The sequence below is a fragment of the Eulemur rufifrons genome, chromosome 21 (genome assembly GCF_041146395.1).
Source record: "Eulemur rufifrons isolate Redbay chromosome 21, OSU_ERuf_1, whole genome shotgun sequence".
Lineage (NCBI taxonomy): Eukaryota > Metazoa > Chordata > Mammalia > Primates > Lemuridae > Eulemur > Eulemur rufifrons.
Window position 1 is genome coordinate 15926021 of NC_091003.1, and position 20978 is coordinate 15946998.

At 40.4% G+C, this 20978-nt stretch overlaps 1 protein-coding gene across 1 annotated transcript in view; it reads left to right on the forward strand.

The window, feature by feature from the left end:
* Positions 1-20978, forward strand: part of PRR14L (proline rich 14 like) — a 55194-nt gene that overhangs the window by 10024 nt on the left and 24192 nt on the right. Inside the window, exons 2-3 of the mRNA XM_069496885.1 lie at positions 4287-4359; positions 15011-20240. Of these exons, the coding sequence (XP_069352986.1) occupies positions 4287-4359; positions 15011-20240 (5303 nt within the window). The remainder of the gene's footprint in view (positions 1-4286; positions 4360-15010; positions 20241-20978) is intronic.

The following is a 20978-nucleotide window of genomic DNA, read 5'->3' on the forward strand; positions in this document are numbered from 1 at the left end:
CAAATGTCAGGAAGTAGGAAGTATCACATTTTGGCCCTGTGATTACATAATTCAGTGTGCAGTCCTATCTGTAGATAGGGCTATGGCTGCCCTTCCCTTGCGGATCTCCCTCTGCCTCCAGCTTGGGAAGCGTAGGTTGGATGAGCTCAGAGATGTTTGGTTACAAGCAGAGCTAAAGGCTCAGAAATACATCAGGCCCTGAGGAGCTTAAAACCACCTGCTTATAAAAACTGAAGAGCTGGATGTATATTCATTTCCCTCCAGATATTTGTTTTTTCTTGCTCTAAACTAGTCTCATGGGAATGAATCAGAGAATTGCATACTTTCTAGGACATACAGTCAACTTTTTTTTTTTTTTTTCCTGAGACATGGTCTCACTCTGTTGCCAGAGCTAGAGTGCAGTGGCGTCAATCATAGCTCACTGCATCCTTAAACTCCTGGGCTCAAGCAATCCTCCTGCCTCGGCCTCCTGAATAGCTGGGACTACAGGCACACACCAACACACCTGGCTAATTTTTTCTATTTTTAGTAGAGACAGGGTCTCACTGTTGCTCAGGCTGGTCTTGAACTCCTGAGCTCAAGTGATCCTCCTGCCTTGGCCTCCCAGAGTACTGGGAGTACAGGCATGAGCCACCGTGCCCGGCCAGGGTCCAACTTTTAATGGGAACTAAGACCACAGATGAATAGTAATAGTGGTTTTCAAGACTCTCCTAAAATCTGCCAAAACTTTGGAGGAGTATCATGAATTGATTTTGATTCCAAAACAGTGGGCAAGTGGGCGACATGTTGGATCCATGAGGCAGAGAATGTGTTTGTTGCCAATTTGAAAAACAAATTGCACTATTATGTGGAATTTCTTGTGTTACATATTAATAGTATAAATATTGTAGGAAAAGGAAATTGTCTGATAAACATCTGCAAGTGTTCATTATATGATTGGCTGACGTGAAGTGAGGGATGGGGTTTACAAAGGATTACTATGCTGACATGTCCATTGCATGCAAGTGAGTTGTTCTGTTCCCTCATCTGCAGTTAGGGACCCAGACTTGAAGAGCTCTCACCTGATCTGGAGGTTGCCCACCACCATGGTGGGGGTGGAAGGTTCTCAACCTCATACTCTTTCCTTATCAATCCAGTATTATTCGTGATTATATCTGAGGCCTCAAACTTTTCAGAGTCTCCAGCCTTCCTGTGGTGCTGGAGTTTTTCTTAACTCAGAACCTTTAAAGAAGAGTCAGCAAGGCAGGGAGAGAGTGGGATGACTCACTCCTTGCTGCTTTTTCTCCCCCGTCCTGTTAGGAATCGTCACTAACCAAGGAGAAGGGGACATGGCTGAAGCATTGGGCTTGGCACTCCACCAGGGTATTTTGGGGCCACCAGCTAGGGACACCTCCTTAGAGCGACAGGTGGGGCAGAGCTAAAATTTCGGCAACCACTGGTGGGGCGAGGCCAGTAAGGGTTAATTGCACAAGCTCACCGAAGCCCTTTGGGATCTGAAGGAGCCTGTATGTTGCTAACTTGAGCTTCACAGTCACTTTACAGAGGCTCTTGTAGCCCCAGAATAGCTTATGGTAATCATTCCAGATGACATACTGGAATCTTGGTGACAGCTCTATTTGCTTTTCTCACGGAAAGGAATAACAGGTGTCTACAGTCTCATGAAGGATGGAAGCTTATGTTCACGGAGTACCCTATCCTGTCAGGGTATCTTGCTAGGTGTTTTATGTGCTTTCCATTTATTCTTACAACCACCTGTAAGGTTACTCTCAGCGCCATATAGTTAGTAGGTATGACTCCTAGGGTTAGAACAGAGCTCTCTCTGACTCCTCATCCTATAATCTTTTACTCCAGCACTCTGCCTTTTCCATAGAGTATTAACCTGAAAGAATATTTTAAATAGTATCTATTCTCACACCTTAAACATACAACCCAAGAACTGGAAAAGCACAGAGTAGTATCATTTTGGAGAAAGGATTAAATGTAACGACAAAGAAATGTTTCTTAACCTTTTTTTTTTTTTTTTAGAGATGGGGTTTCACTGTGTTGCCCAGGCTGGCCTCGAACTCCTGGACTCCAGTGATCCTCCTGCCTCAGCCTTCTGAGTTGCTGAACTGCAGGCTCATGCCACTGTGCCTGGCTATTTTCTCAACTTTTATTTTGAAATAATTTGAGACTTACGGAAAAGTTGCAAAATGAATACAAAGAAGTCTCATAAACCCCTCATGCAGATTCCTGACATATTAACATTTTACCATATTTGCATTTTTTCCTCAATAATTTAAGAGTGCAGTCACAGACATCATACCTAAATACTTCAATGTGTATTTCCTAGCAAACAAGGACATTCTGTTACATGACCGTAGTATATTAATCAGTATCAGGAAACTAACACTGATCCAAGTACTTTAATCTGCAGACTGTATTCAAATTTGGCTAGTTGTCCCATTGCTGTCTTTGTAGCAAAGGAAAAGAAAAACATATTTTATTTTTCTGGTCCAGGATAAATGTAGGACCACTTGTGGCATTCATTTGTCATGTCTCTTTAGTGTTCTTTAGTCTGGAATAGTTCCTCAGCCCATGACCTTGATACTTTTGAAGAATACAGGCTATTTATTTTGTAGAATTTCCTTCAATTTGGGTTTGTCTGATGTTTCCTCGGGATTAGATTCTGGTCACACATTTTGGGGCAGGAATACCACGGAAGTGATGTTGGCTCTTCCCGGTGTGTCCTATCAGGAAGCCGCTGGTACTGGGGATGCCTAATTCCTGGGGAGGAGAACTGTGATCCCTTGGTTTGGGTGGGGTCTGTCAGGTTCCTCCACTGTGAAATTACTGTTTTCCCCTTTGTGATTAATTAGCATCTTCTGGGGAGATATTTTGAGACTATGTAAATATTTCTTTTTCTAATTCAAGGGTTTAGCCCTGAGTTTTGTTTTGTTTTTCTGTTGTTGTATGTTTGTTTGTTTGTTTGTTTGTTTTTCTCCTGGATGTTCCTTGCCAATATCCCTGAGTTTTAATGTCAATTGATGATTCTTGTTTGAGATTATTACTGTGATGGTTGTCAAATGGTATTTTCTAATTTCATCATTCCTTCTATGGTAAGTAAGAGCTTTTTCTTCTCTCATTTACAAATAATTTCAGCCTGCCATCATGCTAGAATTTGGACTTTGTTGTTTTTTTTTTTTTGCCAAATATGGTGTGTTACACATAAGTTATCTGGATATTTGTTTTCAAGTTCATGCTTTGTAAAAGTATTCCATACTAAAGTTTCAATACAAAGTGAAAGAATAATCCTGCTTCATATATTCATGTAGAACAGTCCATTCTGGTTGTCATTTCTCAAGTCCAATGATGATGTTTTATTTCTGTCCATGTCAATCTGCATTTGCCATTGCATACATCTTCCTTCCCCCTTCTGGGTTCTGTTTGTACCACTAGAACTTTGTCTAGAGCCCAAATGGCTTTTGCTTTTTTTTTTTCCCGGTGCTTATAAGAATTAAGGAAAAAATTATATGAGGTTGTAGCAGTGATTTCACTGATCTGCAGCTTCAGATGCGTACAGTGTCAGAATCTTTTACTTAAATCAGTGAGAAAAAAATTAGGGGGGGCCTTAGGACAGAGGAAAAGAGGTGACCCAGAAGGAGAGTTTAGGGTAAGCAGCCATCTGTGGTTGGTCAGAGTCTCCGAGCTAGTAAGTCTGATAGAATGCTTACCTCCTGGGCCCCCAGGGCAGTCGCCGCAATGTGCACTTTCTGCACTGACTGCTCCTGCCCGTTCTTCTGAACTTCTTCCGTAGGAGGAAACTGGTTGTCATTGATGGTCTCCCTTCTCCTCTTCTCCCCTTCTCTGATGAAGGAGGTTGAAAAAAACCTTCTAAGAAGTTTAGGGAGCAGGAAGTGAATTATGATATCTAGAATGATTTAGGGACTGGGAAAAATCTGAGTTCTTGATATTTTTCTTTCAGATGAAATTAAAATTGCATCGCAGCAATTTATTTCTTGATTCAGAAGGCATTTTTATAGGGTTTGTTTGGATCTGCAGGTTGACATTTTAAACCCCTATTATTGTCTAACCTTGAAAATCTTGGCTTTTCAAGCTTAAATTATAGAGAAGTAGAACTTTTTGTTGATTATACTTACTTAAATTTAAGGTTTCCTTCAGTTCCCAATCCTTGTGTCTGCTAGCAAATTTCCTGGAGTCTTAAAGAAATCTCTCAAAGAGTAACTAATATTGACAAGCTCAGGTATCTCTGAATCCTCCCTGACCGCTGGATTTTCTTACTGTAGGAGGATCTCCTGATGCAGTCCAGCAAAGAACTTTTATGTGCGGACCTCCCTGAAGATTTTCTAAGGAGCAAAGGTATTTATTTCTCTCAAGTCTTTTCCTGTTTCTACTTACTACACACACTGTTTTAGTTCCCAGTTTTGGGCCAGGTGTGGTGGCTCATGCCTGTAATCCCAGCATTTGGGGAGGCCAGGGCAGGTGGATTGCTTGAGGCCAGGAGTTCAAGACCAGCCTGGGCAACAGAGTGAAACCCCCTCTCTACAAAAAATAAAAAGAATTAGCCAAGTGTGGTGGCACGCACCTGTAATTCCAGTTGCTTGTGAGGCTGAGGCAGGAGGGTCACTTGAGTCCAGGAGTTCAAGGCTACAAGTGAGCTGTGATCCCAACCACTGTACTCTAGCCTGGACAACAGAGCGAGACCCTGTCTTTTTTTTTTTTTTTTTTTTTTTTTGAGACAGAGTCTCGCTCTGTTGCCCGGGCTAGAGTGAGTGCCGTGGCGTCAGCCTAGCTCACAGCAACCTCAAACTCCTGGGCTTAAGCAATCCTCCTGCCTCAGCCTCCCGAGTAGCTGGGACTACAGGCATGCACCACCATGCCCAGCTAATTTTTTCTATATATATTTTTGTTGGCCAGATAATTTCTTTCTATTTTTAGTAGAGATGGGGTCTCGGTCTTGCTCAGGCTGGTCTTGAACTCCTGACCTTGAGCGATCCACCCGCCTCGGCCTCCCAGAGTGCTAGGATTACAGGCGTGAGCCACCGAGAGACCCTGTCTTTTAAAAAAAAAAACCAAAACAGTTTCCAGTTTACATTTTGCATTGAGAATATAAGGGTCAGAGGTCCCTGCCTTGTAAGATGGACTTAACTATAGAAATTTCTTGATATTGCCCATGATGTACTTGAACACACCTAGTATTATCAAGCAGTACCTTGTTTTTGACAGTAGTTTGCTTCCCACTTACTTTTTCCTCCCTCCTTTATTGCTGATGTAAAATCTTGTATTTGATTTTATATCATCAAATATATATGCCTGTTTGGAAGGGTTAATGGGACGGGAGGAATTCACCTGGTATAGTTCAGCACATGGGAGCGCATCTTTTTCTTTTTCCCTGGGGTCAGGTACGAGAGAAATGTTTACTCCAGGTCACCTTGAGAGTTTTCAAGGCAGTTTCATTTCCATTATCTTGTTTTGGCCCTCAACACAATGGTTGGGTATAGGCATCTGAGATATTACTTTTAGATTGATTGAGGAGGAAACTGAGGCTCAAAAGAGAGTAGCAGAGCTAAGATTCTCCTCCTCCCCCCACCCCCAGGCTAAAAATAATCTTGAGTGGAGGACTGTGTGCTTACATTATAAAGCACATAGTATAAAGTTAATAATATAGAATAATCAGAACCTCAAAAAGGGAAGATAAAGTAAATACATTATATGAGCATTTTGTTACTGTGGTATAACATCAGATTTGACTCTCAGCTTCTTGGCAGCCTGGACAGAAAAGGAAGCACAAATCATTCTTATGAAAAAGGACATTTGTCCCAGTTTATCACTCTGCTTCCTGCTGCTGCAGATTTTCTCTGTGGCTCAAAGACTAGACTGTCCAGTATAGATTCAAAGACATTGCTGTGAAGACGAGAAATGTTGTTTTGCACATAAGTCTCACCTTTTTCTTAGGGACTTACTCGGGATGCAATTAGTGGCCACCCCACCCCCAAGATCTTTTCAGGGGGGGCTCTAATATTGCTATATCCAGTCTATGGTATATTTTCACCCATAGTCTTACCGCAAAATTTACTGTCTATATGTAGAACTACACTTTCATTAAACCACTGAACTGGCCTTTAAACGGGAGAACCAGAGTTTTTTTCTGCTTGAAAGTCTGCCTTTTCAAACTTACCTGGCCTGCTCTCCACCTAAAAAGCTGGCACACATTGGACATAGATAAGATGAGCCCCTCTGAAGAGTGTTCTCACATAAACTACTCTGTGACGCTTTCCTTCCTGTTCGAACACCGTTCTTATTTCATAACTTAAATTGGTAAAATAAATTATTTGATTTTTTTCCCCCCCAAAGCCAGGTGTAAGGTTCTCAGTTTAGTATGGGGGAGCTTGGAAGAGCAGCTCTACTAGAGTTTTTAGCAGCAATGGCCTAGTCCCTAAGATTCAGGCCCCAAGAACCTTCCAAGGTGTTCCTGTGTTACACATGAGGAAGCAAGCTCAGCTGTCCAAAGTCACAGCCAATCATGGCAAGGCAGAAAAGAAGGTTCTGTGACAGCTTTGTGCCCTGGAAGTGTGATTAGTACATGCTATCACCATGGATATGATTTAAATAGACCCACATGCTCTTCTGTAATGTAGCCAGCATTTCATCTTGCTTTGCCAAGGTCAAGGGCAAGCATCTACCGCCTTGCCTTTACTACGAAATTGAGAACTGAATGATGCTTCTTGGAAATCTAGTTGTACTCTGTCCCTAGGGACCCCAGCTGCCAAAATTTTTACTCTGTCCCAGATTTAAGATTTCTGACGAAAATCAAATATATCCTTGCTACCTTTGTTTTATTAAGTGTTTGCACTGCTATAAAACATTTTGCATATGAGTTCTGTGTTGAGCACTGTACAAAGTGCTTCACATAGTTTTATTTCTATTACATTTTGGTTATTCTGAGTGGGAGTACTTCAGTGTACTAGTTTGTAAATTTACCAAGGAATCATTTTGGATCCTTTACACTGAATTATTTAGTAAGTGAACCTAGGCTACTATATGCTCCCCTCAGTGCATTATTTTTCCTTCTCTATATAATAATGTCCCACTTACAGTACTACCAAGGTACTGTGGTATTCCATAGTTTTGAGATTCTTTCTAGTTATATTTCTGCTGCTACTAAATGAAGTGAAATCAGAATAAGTTGAACACTTTAAAAGGATTTTTGTGTTAACCAGAAGACACCTTTAATTGGTAGGATGGGCTGGTCGAGGTGGCTGATGCCTGTAATCCTAGCACTCTGGGAGGCTGAGATGGGAGGATCGCTTGAGCTCAGGAGTTCGAGACCAGCCTGAGCAAGAGTGAGACCCTGTCTCTACTAAAAATAGAAAAAATTAGCTAGGCATGGTGGTGCATGCCTGTAGTCCCAGCTACTCGGGAGGCCGAGGCAGGAGAATCACTTGAGCCCAGGAGTTTGAGGTTGCTGTGAGCTATGCTGAGGCCACCACACTCTAGCCCAGGCAACAGATCAAGACTCTGTCTCAAAAAAATAATAATAATTATATAATAATAGTAATTGGTAAAGATGCTATTTTGCCTATCATTTTTTATTTCTTGATCTTTGTAGGGCAGGCCCATGTGAGGGGGTATGGGGAGCAGTGATGGGAGTAGTTTAGTTGAGGGGCCATTTCACAAGAGACTCCTCGTATCAGGCACTCTGACTGGTACCTCTCCCTTTCTGCTCTTCTGACTTTTATTTTTTATTGATTTTTTTTTTTTCTGAGTCACATCAAATAAAGATGTTCTGACTTTCAATGTGGCTATTTCACCATAATATTTTGTTTAATATTTTATAAAACTGATATTATCAAGTTTATATGTTTTCTTTTGTTTTTCAGAGAGTTCCCTGTAACTGGACTTCTTTGGGAGGGTTATGTGTAGGAAAGGTGGAATGGCATCGAGGACAATGCTAATATTAGTTCCCACTCATTACTGTGAGCCTTAATTCCCACTAGTGATTTGCATGAAGTCTTATCTGGAAGGGTTACCAGGAATTGGAGGAATGTCGGGGAAAAGGTGAAAGTAGTCAAGGAGGGAAAGTCTACTTTACATAATTTTTGAAACTAGATAATTTAGAATTTAGAATAAAGTTGAAACAATCTTTTATAAGCCTCTATTTCTGTTCTATGAATACATTGAGCATTATCAGGAGGTGGAATGACCTGTGAATAAAGCCCTTATATTCTCCTAGATTCTTGCAGTTTATTGATTTTTTAAAAAATATATATAATTTGAAATGAAAATATTTCCTATTTTTTGGTAGAGGTTTTGCTCCTTATTTATGTCATTATTCTCTTTTAGTTCATATTTTGGGGGATTAAGTTTAAAAAATCAGCTAGTACCACATCCACTTAACAGACAATAAGGACGAAGTCTAGACATTTGGGGAACTGAATTTTTTCTTTTTTGTTTTTAATTGAGGTGTAATTTGCATACAGTAGAATACACCCTTGTGTGTATGTGTGTGTGTGTACAGTTCTGTGAGTTTTGACGAACACATACAGTTGTGTAACTGCCACCACTGTCAAGATATAGAACATTTGCTCAGCAATTTTTCTCCTTTTATATTCAGTCTCTCTTGCCACCCCAGCCCTTAGCAACCACTAATCTGTTTTCTTCTGTCCCTATGGTTTTGCCTTTTTTAGAATGTCATATAAATAATATAATCAATAATAATATATAAATAGTATAATCTTACAGGAGAAGCCTTTGAGTCTAGCTTTTTAAAATTTAACATAGTGCATTTCAGATTGATCCATATTATTGTATATATCAGTAATGCACTCTTTATGGCCGAGGAGTATCTCCTTGTCTAGTTGTACCATAGTTTATCCATTTCCCATTTGAGGGAAATTTGAATTGTTTCTAGCTCTGGCAATTATGAATGAAACTGATATAAAACATTTGCATATGAGTTTTTGTGTGTGCATGAGTTATTTCACCTGGGCAAATACCCATGTTGTGTCATTTGGAAAGCATATGTTTAATTTTAGTAATATAAGAAACTACCAAACTGTTTGTTAGAGTGGTTGTACCATGCTACATTCCTGCCAGCAATAGAGAAGAGTTCCAGTTGAGAAGTTGAATACTTTTCATTATTTTTTAACTTATTTGTAATTTGGAAACCCAGATATTCAGTGGTCAGTACAAGTTTAGGAGATGAGCAAAGCTTATGGGATTATCTGAGGCTGTCCTACCTCTAGGCAGCCTCTTTAAACCTCCACAATTGAACTTCCTTTTGTAAGATATTAAAATGTTACTAAACTATTACACATTTTCCAAGAATGAGTGTGTAAGATATACCAAAACATAGGTCATATTTAATTTCCATAGCCACTTAAATTTTTGATCTAGGAAAAGGTTTTGACAGAAATGTTATTGAATCCTTTTCAACCTCCAGTGTGTCTATCCCAAATTATGGTTATATGGAGATAACACACACAAAGTACAAGTTTTCTCATGTTACTTATATTAGAATTGGAGTATAAGCACTTTTTAAAAAACAGCTTTTTTGAGATATAACTTATATACTATGAAGTTCACCTATTTAAAGTACACATTCAGTGGTTTTTCATATACTTACAGAGTTGTACAGCCATCGCCATAATTTAATTTTCATCACTCCTCAAAGAAACTCTGCCCATGGAGTCATTCCCCATCCTGCCCTCTCCCCATCCTCTTACAGCCACTAATCTACTTTTGTCTCTATAGATTTGCCTATAAAGTTTGGATATTTTATGTAAAGAAGACATTACCAGTATGTGGTCTTGGCTGATTCACTTCTTTCACTTGACATAAAGGATTTTTTTTTTTAATTTTTGTTTATTTATTCCCACCCCATCCCTGTCACCCGGCATAAAGGTTTTAAGGTTCATCTACGTTGTAGCATATATCACTTCTTCATTCCTTTTTTTTTTTTTTTTTTGACACAAAGTCTCTCTGTTGCCTGGGCTAGAGTGCGGTGTCATCGTCATAGCTCAGTACTTCAACCTCAAACTCTTGGGCTCAAGTGATCCTCCTGCCTCAGCCTCCTAGGTAGCTGGGACTACAGGCTTGCACCACCATACCTGGCTAAATTTTTAATTTTTATTTTTTAGTAGAGATGGGGTCTTGCTCTTGCTCAGGCTGGTCTTGAACCCCTGAGCTCAAGTGATCTTCCCACCTCGGCCTCCAGAGTGCTAAGATTATAGGTGTGAGCCACCGTGCCTGGCCCCTAATCTTCTAATTCTTCATTCAACTAACATTTTTTTTTTTTTTTTTAGTGTTCTTAGGCTCCTCTTTCTTTCCTTCTTTCTTTTTTTTTTTTTTGAAATTTTGTTGTTATTATGGGTACATAATACTTGTTTATATTTATGGGGTATATGTGAGGTTTTGATACAGGCAAGTAATGTGTAATAATCAAATCAGGGTAATTTGGAGTATCTATCACCTCAAGGATCTATCTGTCCTTTCTTTGTGTTAGGAACATTCTGACTCTACTGTTTTAGTTATTTTAAAGTCTACCAGGCCAGGTGCCGTGGCTCACGCCTGTAATCCTATCACTCTGGGAGGCCGAGGCGGGAGGATCACTCGAGGTCAGGAGTTCAAGACCAGCCTGAGCAAGAGCGAGACCCCGTCTCTACTAAAAAATAGAAAGAAATGATTTGGACAGCTAAAAATATATATATAGAAAAAATTAGCTGGGCATGGTGGCGCAAGCCTGTAGTCCCAGCTACTCGGAAGGCTGAGGCAGAAGGATTGCTTGAGCCCAGGAGTTTGAGGTTGCTGTGAGCTGGGCTGACGCCACGGCACTCTAGCCTGGGCAACAGAGCGAAACTCTGTCTCAAAAAAATACAATAAAATAAAGTCTACCATAATGTGTTGTTGATTATAGTCACTTTGTTGTGCTATCAAATATTGTTCATTCTGCTTGGATGCAGTGGCTCCTGCCTGTAATCCCAGCATTATGGGAGACCAAGATGGAAGGATTGCGTGAGCCTAGGAGTTTGAGACCAGCCTGGGCAACATAGTGAGACCCTATCTCTACAAAAAAAATTTTTTAATTAGCTGGGCGTGGTGGCATTTACCTGTAGTCCTAACTACTCAGGAGGCTGAGACAGGAGGATCACTTGAGCCTAGGAGTGCGAGACTACAGTGAGCTATGATCTTACCACTGCACTCCACCCCAGTGACAGAGCAAGACCCTGACTTGTCAAAAAAAAAAAAAAATTGTTCATTCTTCCTACCTATGTTTTTGTACCCATTAACCATCCCCGCTGCCCTGCCTGCTACCCTTTCCAGCCTTTGGTAACCATAATTTTATTCTCTATCTCCATGAGATCAATTGTTTTACTTTTTAGCTCCCACATATGAGTGAAAACATGTGAAATTTGTCTTTCTGTGTTTGGCTTATTTCAGTTAACATAATCGTCTCCAGTTCTATCCATGTTGCTGTAAATGACAGGATTTCATTCTTTTTTATGGCTGAATAATATTCCATTGTGTAGGAAAAAAAAAATATTCCATTGTGTATATATGTACGACATTTTCTTCATCCATTTATCTGTTGGTGGACACTTAGGTTGATTCCAAATCTTGGCAATTGTGATTAGTGCCACAATAAACATGGGTGTGCAGATACCTTTTTGATACACTGATTTCCTTTCTTTTGTATATATATAATAGTGGGATTGCTGGGTCATATTGTAGTTCTCTTTAGTTTTTTGTGGAAACGCAATACTATTCTCCATAGTGGTTGCACTAATTCATGTTCCAACCAACAGTGTATGAGGGTTCCCCTTTCTTCACATCCCTGCCAGCATTCATTATTGCCTGTCTTTTGGATAAAAGCTATTTTAACTGGGGTGAAATGATATCTCATTGGAGTTTTGATTTTTTGCATTTCTCTGATGACTAAGGATGTTTAACATTTTTTCATATACCCATTGAGCTAACATTCATATGTACCTACCATGTACCAAGGCCAGTGCCAAATACTGAGTCCACAGCAATCGTTAAAATCTAGTTTCTAGACCGGGTGCAGTGGCTCACGCCTGTAATCCTAGCACTTTGGGAGACTCAGGCAGGAGGATCCCTTGAGGCTAGGAGTTTGATACCAGCCTGAGCAAGAGCAAGACCCCGTCTCTACAAAAAATAGAAAAATTAGCCAGGCATGGTGGCACACAGCTTCTCAGGAGTCTGAGGCAGGATGATCGCTTAAGTCCAGGAGTCTGAGGTTGCAGCAGGCTATGATGACACCACTGCACTCAAGCCCAGGCAACAGAGCAAGACCCTGTCTCAAAAAAAAGAAAAAGGTCCAGTTTCTGTCCTTAAATAGCTCAAGTCTCATGGGTGTGATATATTAAAGAATCAAGAAATAGTATTACAAAGGTGTTGGTAGAGATGTTGTCCAAAGCAATAGGCTCCCAAAGGCGTGATAAGAGTGGCTAGCACAAACTAAAGCTGGATTGTCTGCTGGCACTTTTAAGAGCTTTGTGTATATTAACTCATCTGATTTTTACAGTAATCCTTTGCAATATGTGCCATCTTTATCCCCGTGTTACAGATGAGAACCAGGCCAGTGTTGCCCAGCCTTTTCATTTGTTTGCTTATTTATTCAGGCCCATCTATGGAAGTGGTATTCCACAGCCTTTTGAAAACTTTCTAATAAAAATAAAATTGCCTCAAACTCTCATTTTACAGTTCTTTGAAGTTTCAAAATAAATGTGATTAAAAATAAGTCAGAAGAATGGGCAGAGTATCGTTTTGCTTTCCAGCTGTACACAAGCCTTCCACACCCAGCCTTCTGCTACACTGCCTGGGAAGTGCCTGTTCCTCTGCCTCCTCCCTAAGACTCTTGACTACGTGGAGAATGGGTATTTTTCTAGCACCAAAGGGGCTCTGAGGGGAGAGTCTTGCTTTAAGTGCCTTGCACAGAGCAAACCCACAGTTTAGGGATGGATGAAGAGTTTCACAGTTTTCCTGAGCAGGTGCGATGAGGGATACAGGTAGGATGGTGCTGGAACTGAGGGAAGGCCCAGAATATACACAGATGGTTTAACGAGTGCTCTAGCATCCAGTAGAAAGATAAAGCCATTTGGAGTATTCGTGCTTAGAAATTAATGCATAGTGTAGCACTGTCTGCTATGATATGGAAAGTAATTTAGTTTCACAATGATAAATATTGTGTGGGGAATTAGGAATTACAGGCTGCCTTTTGTCAATGATTGGTATCTGTGAAAACTTGTGGAACCCAGTATACATTTATCAATCTAGTATCTGCTGACTCCCAATATTTTTAAATGCTATTCCTGGGCTAATTATCATTTTAACTATTCTTAGGTCCAGTAAAATAAAGAAAGCAGAACAAAGGAAAGACACCTTTCTTTTATATGACAGGCACTATACCAGGTCGTATTTTATATGTATTATTTAATTTAGTCCTCAATATAGCACTGAAGTTAGTGTACTTCCCCTACTTTTTACAAAGAAAGAAACTCAGAGAAGTAAGTATCACAGAGCCAAGATCGAGTCAAAGGTGGTCTGGTTTCATAGTCATGGCTCTTGGTAATTGCTGCTCTCAGAACCTGTTGAAAAATGGATTAGGAAGCTCTAGAAACTCATTGTTAATAGCATTTGTTGATTTGACCTAGCCGTATTCATTAATTTTACAAATATTTATTGAGTACTGTTGTATACCAGGCATTATGCTGGACAATAGGGAAGAGAAGAAAACAAACAAGATCCTTACCCTCGTGGGGTTTACATGCTAGTGGAGATTGGACATTTAAATTGATTTGCATTTTGCTTAATTTGTTTAGTGCAGGTATCTTGTTACATACATACACACACACACCCCTATATAAACATACATGTGTATAGCTTGGGTTTGTTTTCTAAAAGGGGAGGAGGGATGAAAATGTTTGTGTGTGTGGGTGTAGTTAACAAGTTTGGGGAATTTCTTTATGCTAACTACATCTTGTACCTAGCATTTCAGAGAAACTGCAGGAAAAATTCTTTATGAATTGTATTTATATTCTGCTTAGAAAGGTTTTTGATTTTTAATGTTTCATAATGGGAATTTTCAAACTTATTTGAATGTGGAAAGACTATTAAACTCCCATGTATCTGTCACTTCAATAATTATCAGCTCAACCTTATAGAAAGCCAGTTGTAGTAGATAATTGACTTCAAGGCTAATATTCAATTTACAGATTAATCTCTTTTATATTAAGTTTTACGAATAATTGTTTTTCTTCAAAGAGTAATTTTATCTATGACTTATATAAATTCAAATAATGAGATAGATGGTTATCTAATGCTGTAAGCTGTTATATTGTGAATCTACTCTATTAATGTTTTGAAATAGAAGCTTCTTAAGACTCTGAATTAGGCATATGTCTCCATGTTGTATTCAGTTGTCCAGCATTGATCTACGAATGCTGTATAACATTTAGAGAAAGGCATTTTTTGAAAATGATTGGTTTCTAGTGGGGCACAGTGGCTCATGCCTGTAGTTGCAGCATTTTGGGAGGCCAAGACAGAAGGAGCACTTGAGGTCAGGAGTTCGAGACCAGCCTGAGCAACATAGCAAGAGCCCATCTCTACAAAAAATGAAAATTAGCTGGGCGTGGTGGCATGTGCATGTAGTCCCAACTACTCAGGAAGTTGAGGCAGGAGGATTGGTTGAGCCCAGTTCAGTGAGCTGTGATGATGCCACTACACTCTACCCCAGGTAACAGAGCGAGACCCTATCTCAAAAAATAGAAAAGAAAAGAAAATTACCAGTTACTGGCAAATCTACTTTTAGCCCTCTGTCATATTTTGCAGAGAAAATTGAAATCAGTGGTATAGTGCCCTAACTGCAATTCTCTTTTTCAGTTGGGTCTTTTTTGTTGTTGTTGTGTGTAGCATGATAAAATTCATGAAGGTATAGCAAACAATTTTTTTTATGATTACTTACTGATTTGGATTTATTTCTTTTGCACAGAAGGAAATGTACAGATTACAACTGAAACTCTGTTAAAATCCATTGAAGAAGTACAAGGTGTGAAGGTCAATGGGACTAAGACAGACAATAATGAAGGACACAAGAATGGCAATGTGAGTAAAGGTCTCTCAGCTGGGTGCAGTGAATACCCAGAAGTAGACAAAATCATGGCCAGTGGTGAGGTTTCAGAAACCAGCAAATTAGTTACCATAGAGCCTTTAACCTTTGTGGACCGTGGATTAACAGAAGCAACTCCTAAAGAGAAAGATTGTGAAGAATTAAAAACCTGTCCTTCTTGGATGTCATTATTACCAGGGAACAGTGCCATTTGCAAAGTGGACAGTGGGAAGGAAAAGTTGTGTAAATTTAACTTTGTCTGTGAAGCAGCTGACAATCACCCACAGATTCATGGCCACCATCATGAAAAACACAGTTCTGTACCTGATGGACCCATAGCCAGAAGAAGTGTAGTTGCTATAGAACCCTTGGAAGAAAATTCTGAAGTTTCATGTTTCACATCAGATTTGTCTGGTCCAGAATCCAGAACATTATCCTTAGAAAAATGTGGTTTTGAAGGAGATGGTTTGCTGAAGGGATCTGCTGAAACAACAGACAATTCCTGTTTTGATGGGGATGATCAAAACAAGGACTCAGCTTCTAGAGAAGAAAGTGAAGAACAGCACTGGAATCCCAGGAGTCAAAGAGGGGAACTGTTTCCTGTTAAAGCCACACAGCCAGAAAAGGAGATTGGTCATCATTGTTCTGGTGGAGAAAAGATTGTTGATTCCTCAAAAGAAAATATCCACAATAACTATTGCATTCAAGGCAGTCTCCATACAGAGAGCTGTAGTTCATTAATGCCCAATTCTTTTACTGAAGCCACAGGAGTAATGTTTAAAAAAAGTGATTTGAGAATTGCTTTAGACATTCAAGATAACTTGACAAACTCTGAGGACCATAGAGAAACTTTTATTAATATGAGCCATGCAGGTGGACACTCTGAAAAAAGCAATTTTTCCTCCTCGATGCAGGTTGAAGAGCCAGAACAGATAACCACTATAGAGCCCAATATGTTACATGAAAAGATTTACAGTAAAGACTCTAACTCCTTAGTCAGCATCCAGAGAAATCCGGAAGGTGACACCCATTTAAATGAAGCATCATGTAATGATTTTCTGTTTGAAAGAAAATCTCTTGTGAGTTTAATGCCAGAGGATCAAATAAGTCCTATAAATGAGATTTTAAAACCCAGCAAAGATACTGCTCAGTTGCCACCATCCCCAGAATTTGATCACAGCTCTGGGTCAGAAAATAATATTCCACATTTAGATGAACAGAACATTGCCTGTGAGATGAATGAACTTTCTTGTACTGATGAACTTGTAAACAAAGTAGAAAGTGAATGTGTTTTAAATCAACAAGTGTCCCTTAATTCTCCAGACCACACAAAGTTGCCAACTGACTTTCTACAAAATATAAACAAAGAGATGCCTTTAGCAACAAGCAAAGATGCCCAACCGAGCCATCACCCTCCATTAGAGGATGGAGCAGATGTCTTTGATAACACTCAGACCATTCCCATTAAGACAAAAATGAAAGACATCTCTCTACCAGGTGGCAAAACCTGCGGTGCCTCTTCTAACAGTCTCACCTTAAACATCAAACCAGAAAACCTAGAGAGAAAAAAAGAAATGGCTGATTCAAGAACAAAAGATCTACATTCCAGGCTTCTCTCAAGTAAGAAAGAAGTAGCTAGCTTTCCTCAAGTGGTCTCTGTTACAGAATGTCACAATGCTCAGTCTCAAGATATGTCTAGCTGTCATTGTGTAGGGAAAAATGCACCAGAAGAGAACATGTATTCTGTTTGTGCTGCTTTTGAATCCAGCAAAATCAGCCTGAGAATTGATAACTCTTTGATAACAAAATGTGAAAATGCAGTTCAGCACAGCACTAACCACTGCCAAGGGACAGAAGACTCTGTGGAAGGTAGCAGCCATAAGGTGAGTTATACATCAGAGGAAAGTGAACTTGATGAGAGAGAAACTAAAGGCAACCTTCAAAGAGGTGAGATCAGAAATGAGATGACAGCAGGCACGTTAAATAGTGGAGTTTCAAACAAAACTATTTTCACCACCAGTCACATCAAACCCAGTGAGGAAAGATTAGAAGGAATGAAACAAGATATATCCAAAGAGACTGTATTTTGTAAGCATAACATCTCTGATTGTGCCACACAAGAACTACACCAATCTGCAAACATTCCAAGTCCTGAAATATTGTTGGACCAGTCTCCTACTGTTACATTCTCCAACTTTAAAAACATGAACAAAGCAGTGGAAACTCTTGATCAGAAGGCAGATGAAGTCCTTGACTGCCAGAGTAATCAAAACAGACCTGATGAATGCAGAAATGAAGATACACCAGCTAAGGAGACACTAGGTGGTGACCAGAGAGACACTGTCACAGAGCCTAACAGGGAGGTGCGCCACCACCAAAACGATCTGCTGGTCATTTCAGGCAGTAATAACCCACAGTCTTGTGGGAGACCAAAGAAAGGTGATTTGAAAGGAGACTGTGAAAATACTTCTGGTTGTGAAGAGTCCACGGACGGTATGGTAGCTACCGTCAACACAGACTGTAGTAATAAGCCTACACAAGGCATGCTGGACGTGAAAGCAACTAGTACACTTGATAGTGGTGCAAGGCAAGGTGGACTGGCATTTCAGGAAACCCCAAGGAGTACCTTGTCTCAGAGAAAAGAACTGAATGCTGCATTTATAGAAACGACTGACCAGGACTCAGATTTCCCAGATGCTGCTGATTCTACAGTGGGATCTCTTGAAACAAAAAAATCATGTGAAGAGAAAGCATGTAGATCTTTAAAAGATTGTGAAATGGAAAACTGTCCAGAGTCTTGTGCCCATGAGACGGAGTCTGTTTCAGATCATGAACCAAATACAAGAATATTGGATAGAGTAAATGTGTCTTTAAATTATAATCTTCATGAACAGCAAAGTAAAGGAGCACCTCTGAGAGAAACACAAGAAATGACTGAAGGATCAAGACTAGAAAGAAATTCTGAGTTTGGCAAAGAAAATACCATTGAAATTTCCTTGAAAGAGTCGATATCTTCTAGGTGCCAAGATGAGAACTCTCTTTCCCTAGGGAGCCTGGAATCCATTGAGATAATGCCTTTGTGTCTGTCTTCTCAAGAGAATTCAAAAACTAATATTAATAGTGAAGAAACTGACCTGAAAACTCTTTTTAAACCAAAAGTCAATGAAATGCTTTGTGAAAACGTAAAGGACTGCACAGTCCTGCCTGAGATGAAGGAAGGAATTTCAAGAGATATGAATAATTCTGGTGGAGAAGGCAGCATATGTGTCAGTGTGGAAAAGAATGCTTGCAAAGCTTGTCATCCTTGTGAGAATGCCACGTATAGACATTTGCCTTTGACAATGGAAACGGAACCTAAAATGACAGGAGAAAAAACTGAGGAACATCAGAGGGGACCAGTGGGTCACTTAACTGTTGGGGAGGAATCTGAAGCGATGATTATCAGAGGAGATAATGCTAGTGATAATGTGAGCAAGATTTCTCAGACCCACTTTAAATGCCAAAGGATGCTTGGTGATGCTGGAAAACACCAAAACCAGAGGGTTTTGGACTACATGTTGCAGAAGGAAGAGGCATACATACATCGAAAAGCACATACAATATCGGAACAGTGTGTATCCTCTAACATGTTAGACAATACCCAAAACAAGAACCAACCTAAGGTTGACAAAGAGGATTCCACCATGATGAAAGAAATCACCCTAGCAAAGCTGGCCAAGGGGGACACTGCTGCAGTTATTCAGAAGTTGGAAAACCAAAAGGAAGAAAACTTACGCCATCCTTTAAAGAAGGACATTGAATCATGCACAGGTCCTTGCCTTCCTGGTGCCCCTAGGAAAGCACAAGACCCCAACACTGCTGGGTGTGACCAGATACATGGTGCCTTTGCAAAGAAAGAAATACTTCCCTTAAAGAAGCAGCTCCATCGAACATGTAAGAAAATTTTGTGTCAGGAGCAAGTCAGTGTGGGGAGAAAAATAAGTAAAATCAGAAGTTCTGCCTTTTTAAAGAGTTCCTCTGATCCCGTCCCCACAAAAGCACACAGACTGCTTAGTTCAAGTGCTATGTCTGCGCCTACACGATTGGAACCCAAAACACCACCTGCCAGGAGCTTAATTAGCCACATACCAAAGCAGAAGGCTACACCATGCCATCCCTTGAGGAGCCTGAATTTTAGGAAGCCTACCAAAGAATCAGCCTTACTAAACAAGCTGTCCATCCTTGCCTCCAAACTGGCCCCAGCCGCAAAGACCACCCAGAAACTAAGATATCGGCGGTGTTCCTCTGAACTTCTTCCAGTGGCTAAAACCTACAAGCGCCTCAGATATAAACGGCTCCTGGATGGATTTTCCTACAACACACTGCAGCTGAATCCATATTTGGCAGCTAGTGGATGGGATAAGGGGCCTAACAGTAAGCCATTGGCACTTTATTCTCTCGAAGCCATCAAAATGAGCTTCACAGATTTGAGCAACAAGATGCCATCGCTGCTGTTTGGTTCCAAAATCTTCCCAGTATCCTTTCACACGAAATCGGGCTCAGATTGCATGACTGAGTCCTCAAGGACTTTTCCTGAGCACTGTGCTCCAGCAAGGCTTGCCTTAGGAGAGGCCTCCCAGTGCCCGTCACAGCCTCCCAAGTGGACCTTTTCTTTCTTCTTGTCCCATGGTTGCCCTGGGATGGCCACATTCAGGGAAGACACTGGCCTCCATAGTCAGGCACACACTCAGGCTCCTCCACAGCCTCCAGCTCCTCTCCAAGACTATGGAGGCACTGCCATAGTCCAGACCAGAGCAGACTGCTCTGTCCTTGGCCTTCACACACTTCTAGCACTTTGTTCCCCGGGATGTTACCGAATCTGGACAAAAAAACGGAGCTTCTCCAGTCACATGCCTACCATGCAGAGGCTCTTCATGACCCAGTTTATACAGGGCTTGAAAGGGTTGAGGTCTCCAGACTCCATAGCAGACAAGGTCTTCTGTTCTCTGCCCTACTCGGTGGGCAGAGTGCTGTCCATTTGGAGTCAGCATGGGCCTTCCACCTGCTCCTTCGAAATCTCTGCTCTTCATTCCACTGACGGCAAGCAGCAGCCAAGTCTGGGCACCATGAGCAGGTAAAATCTGTCCCGTTCTTTGCAAGTGTCCCACGTTTGCTTCCTGCCAGTGGGGAGGAAAGAGGGGCTCTACTAGAAATGCAAGGCTATTTGGAGTCCTCTTTGTATCTGCATTTTCTGTTTATCTTGCCAAATCTCTGCTGAGAAAATGCAATAAGTCTTAAGTATAGACATCCCCCCCATTCTCCTGTGGAATCTACTCCTGTATTTGCCCCATTCTTTTTTCTGTACATTTTATTCTTCAAACTATCAAGTCTTTTGAATCTTCTTTTCTCCTCTTGGCCCCCACCTTGCAAAGAACAAACACTCATTACAAGTGGAAGACTATAAATAGTGGCAGATAATCGCTTGTAACTATATCTTGTTCACAAAGCATTATGCAGCCAGCACCTAACTCAGTGTTGTGTAGAGAATACAGGATAAATACTTTTTAATAAATGAATAAATTATATAGGTATCACCAAGTCTCGTTTATGAACCTCTGCATTTCTGCAGTGTGGAGGCTTCAAATTTTTTTAGTTTTAGGATTTATAGAATTTAAAGTGAACTGGGAAGGAGTTCTTGTAGTTTGACCATGAGAATGCTTAAAAATAATTTCATCAATATCATACCTTCTGATTGAAAATAAGAGAAGAGAAAGAATGAGAGTTAAACTATTTATTCATCTTAAGAATCCCCGAAGAGCTGCTATAGACATGATAGAGAAATCTTCCTATTTATGATTCTTTTGGTAAACAG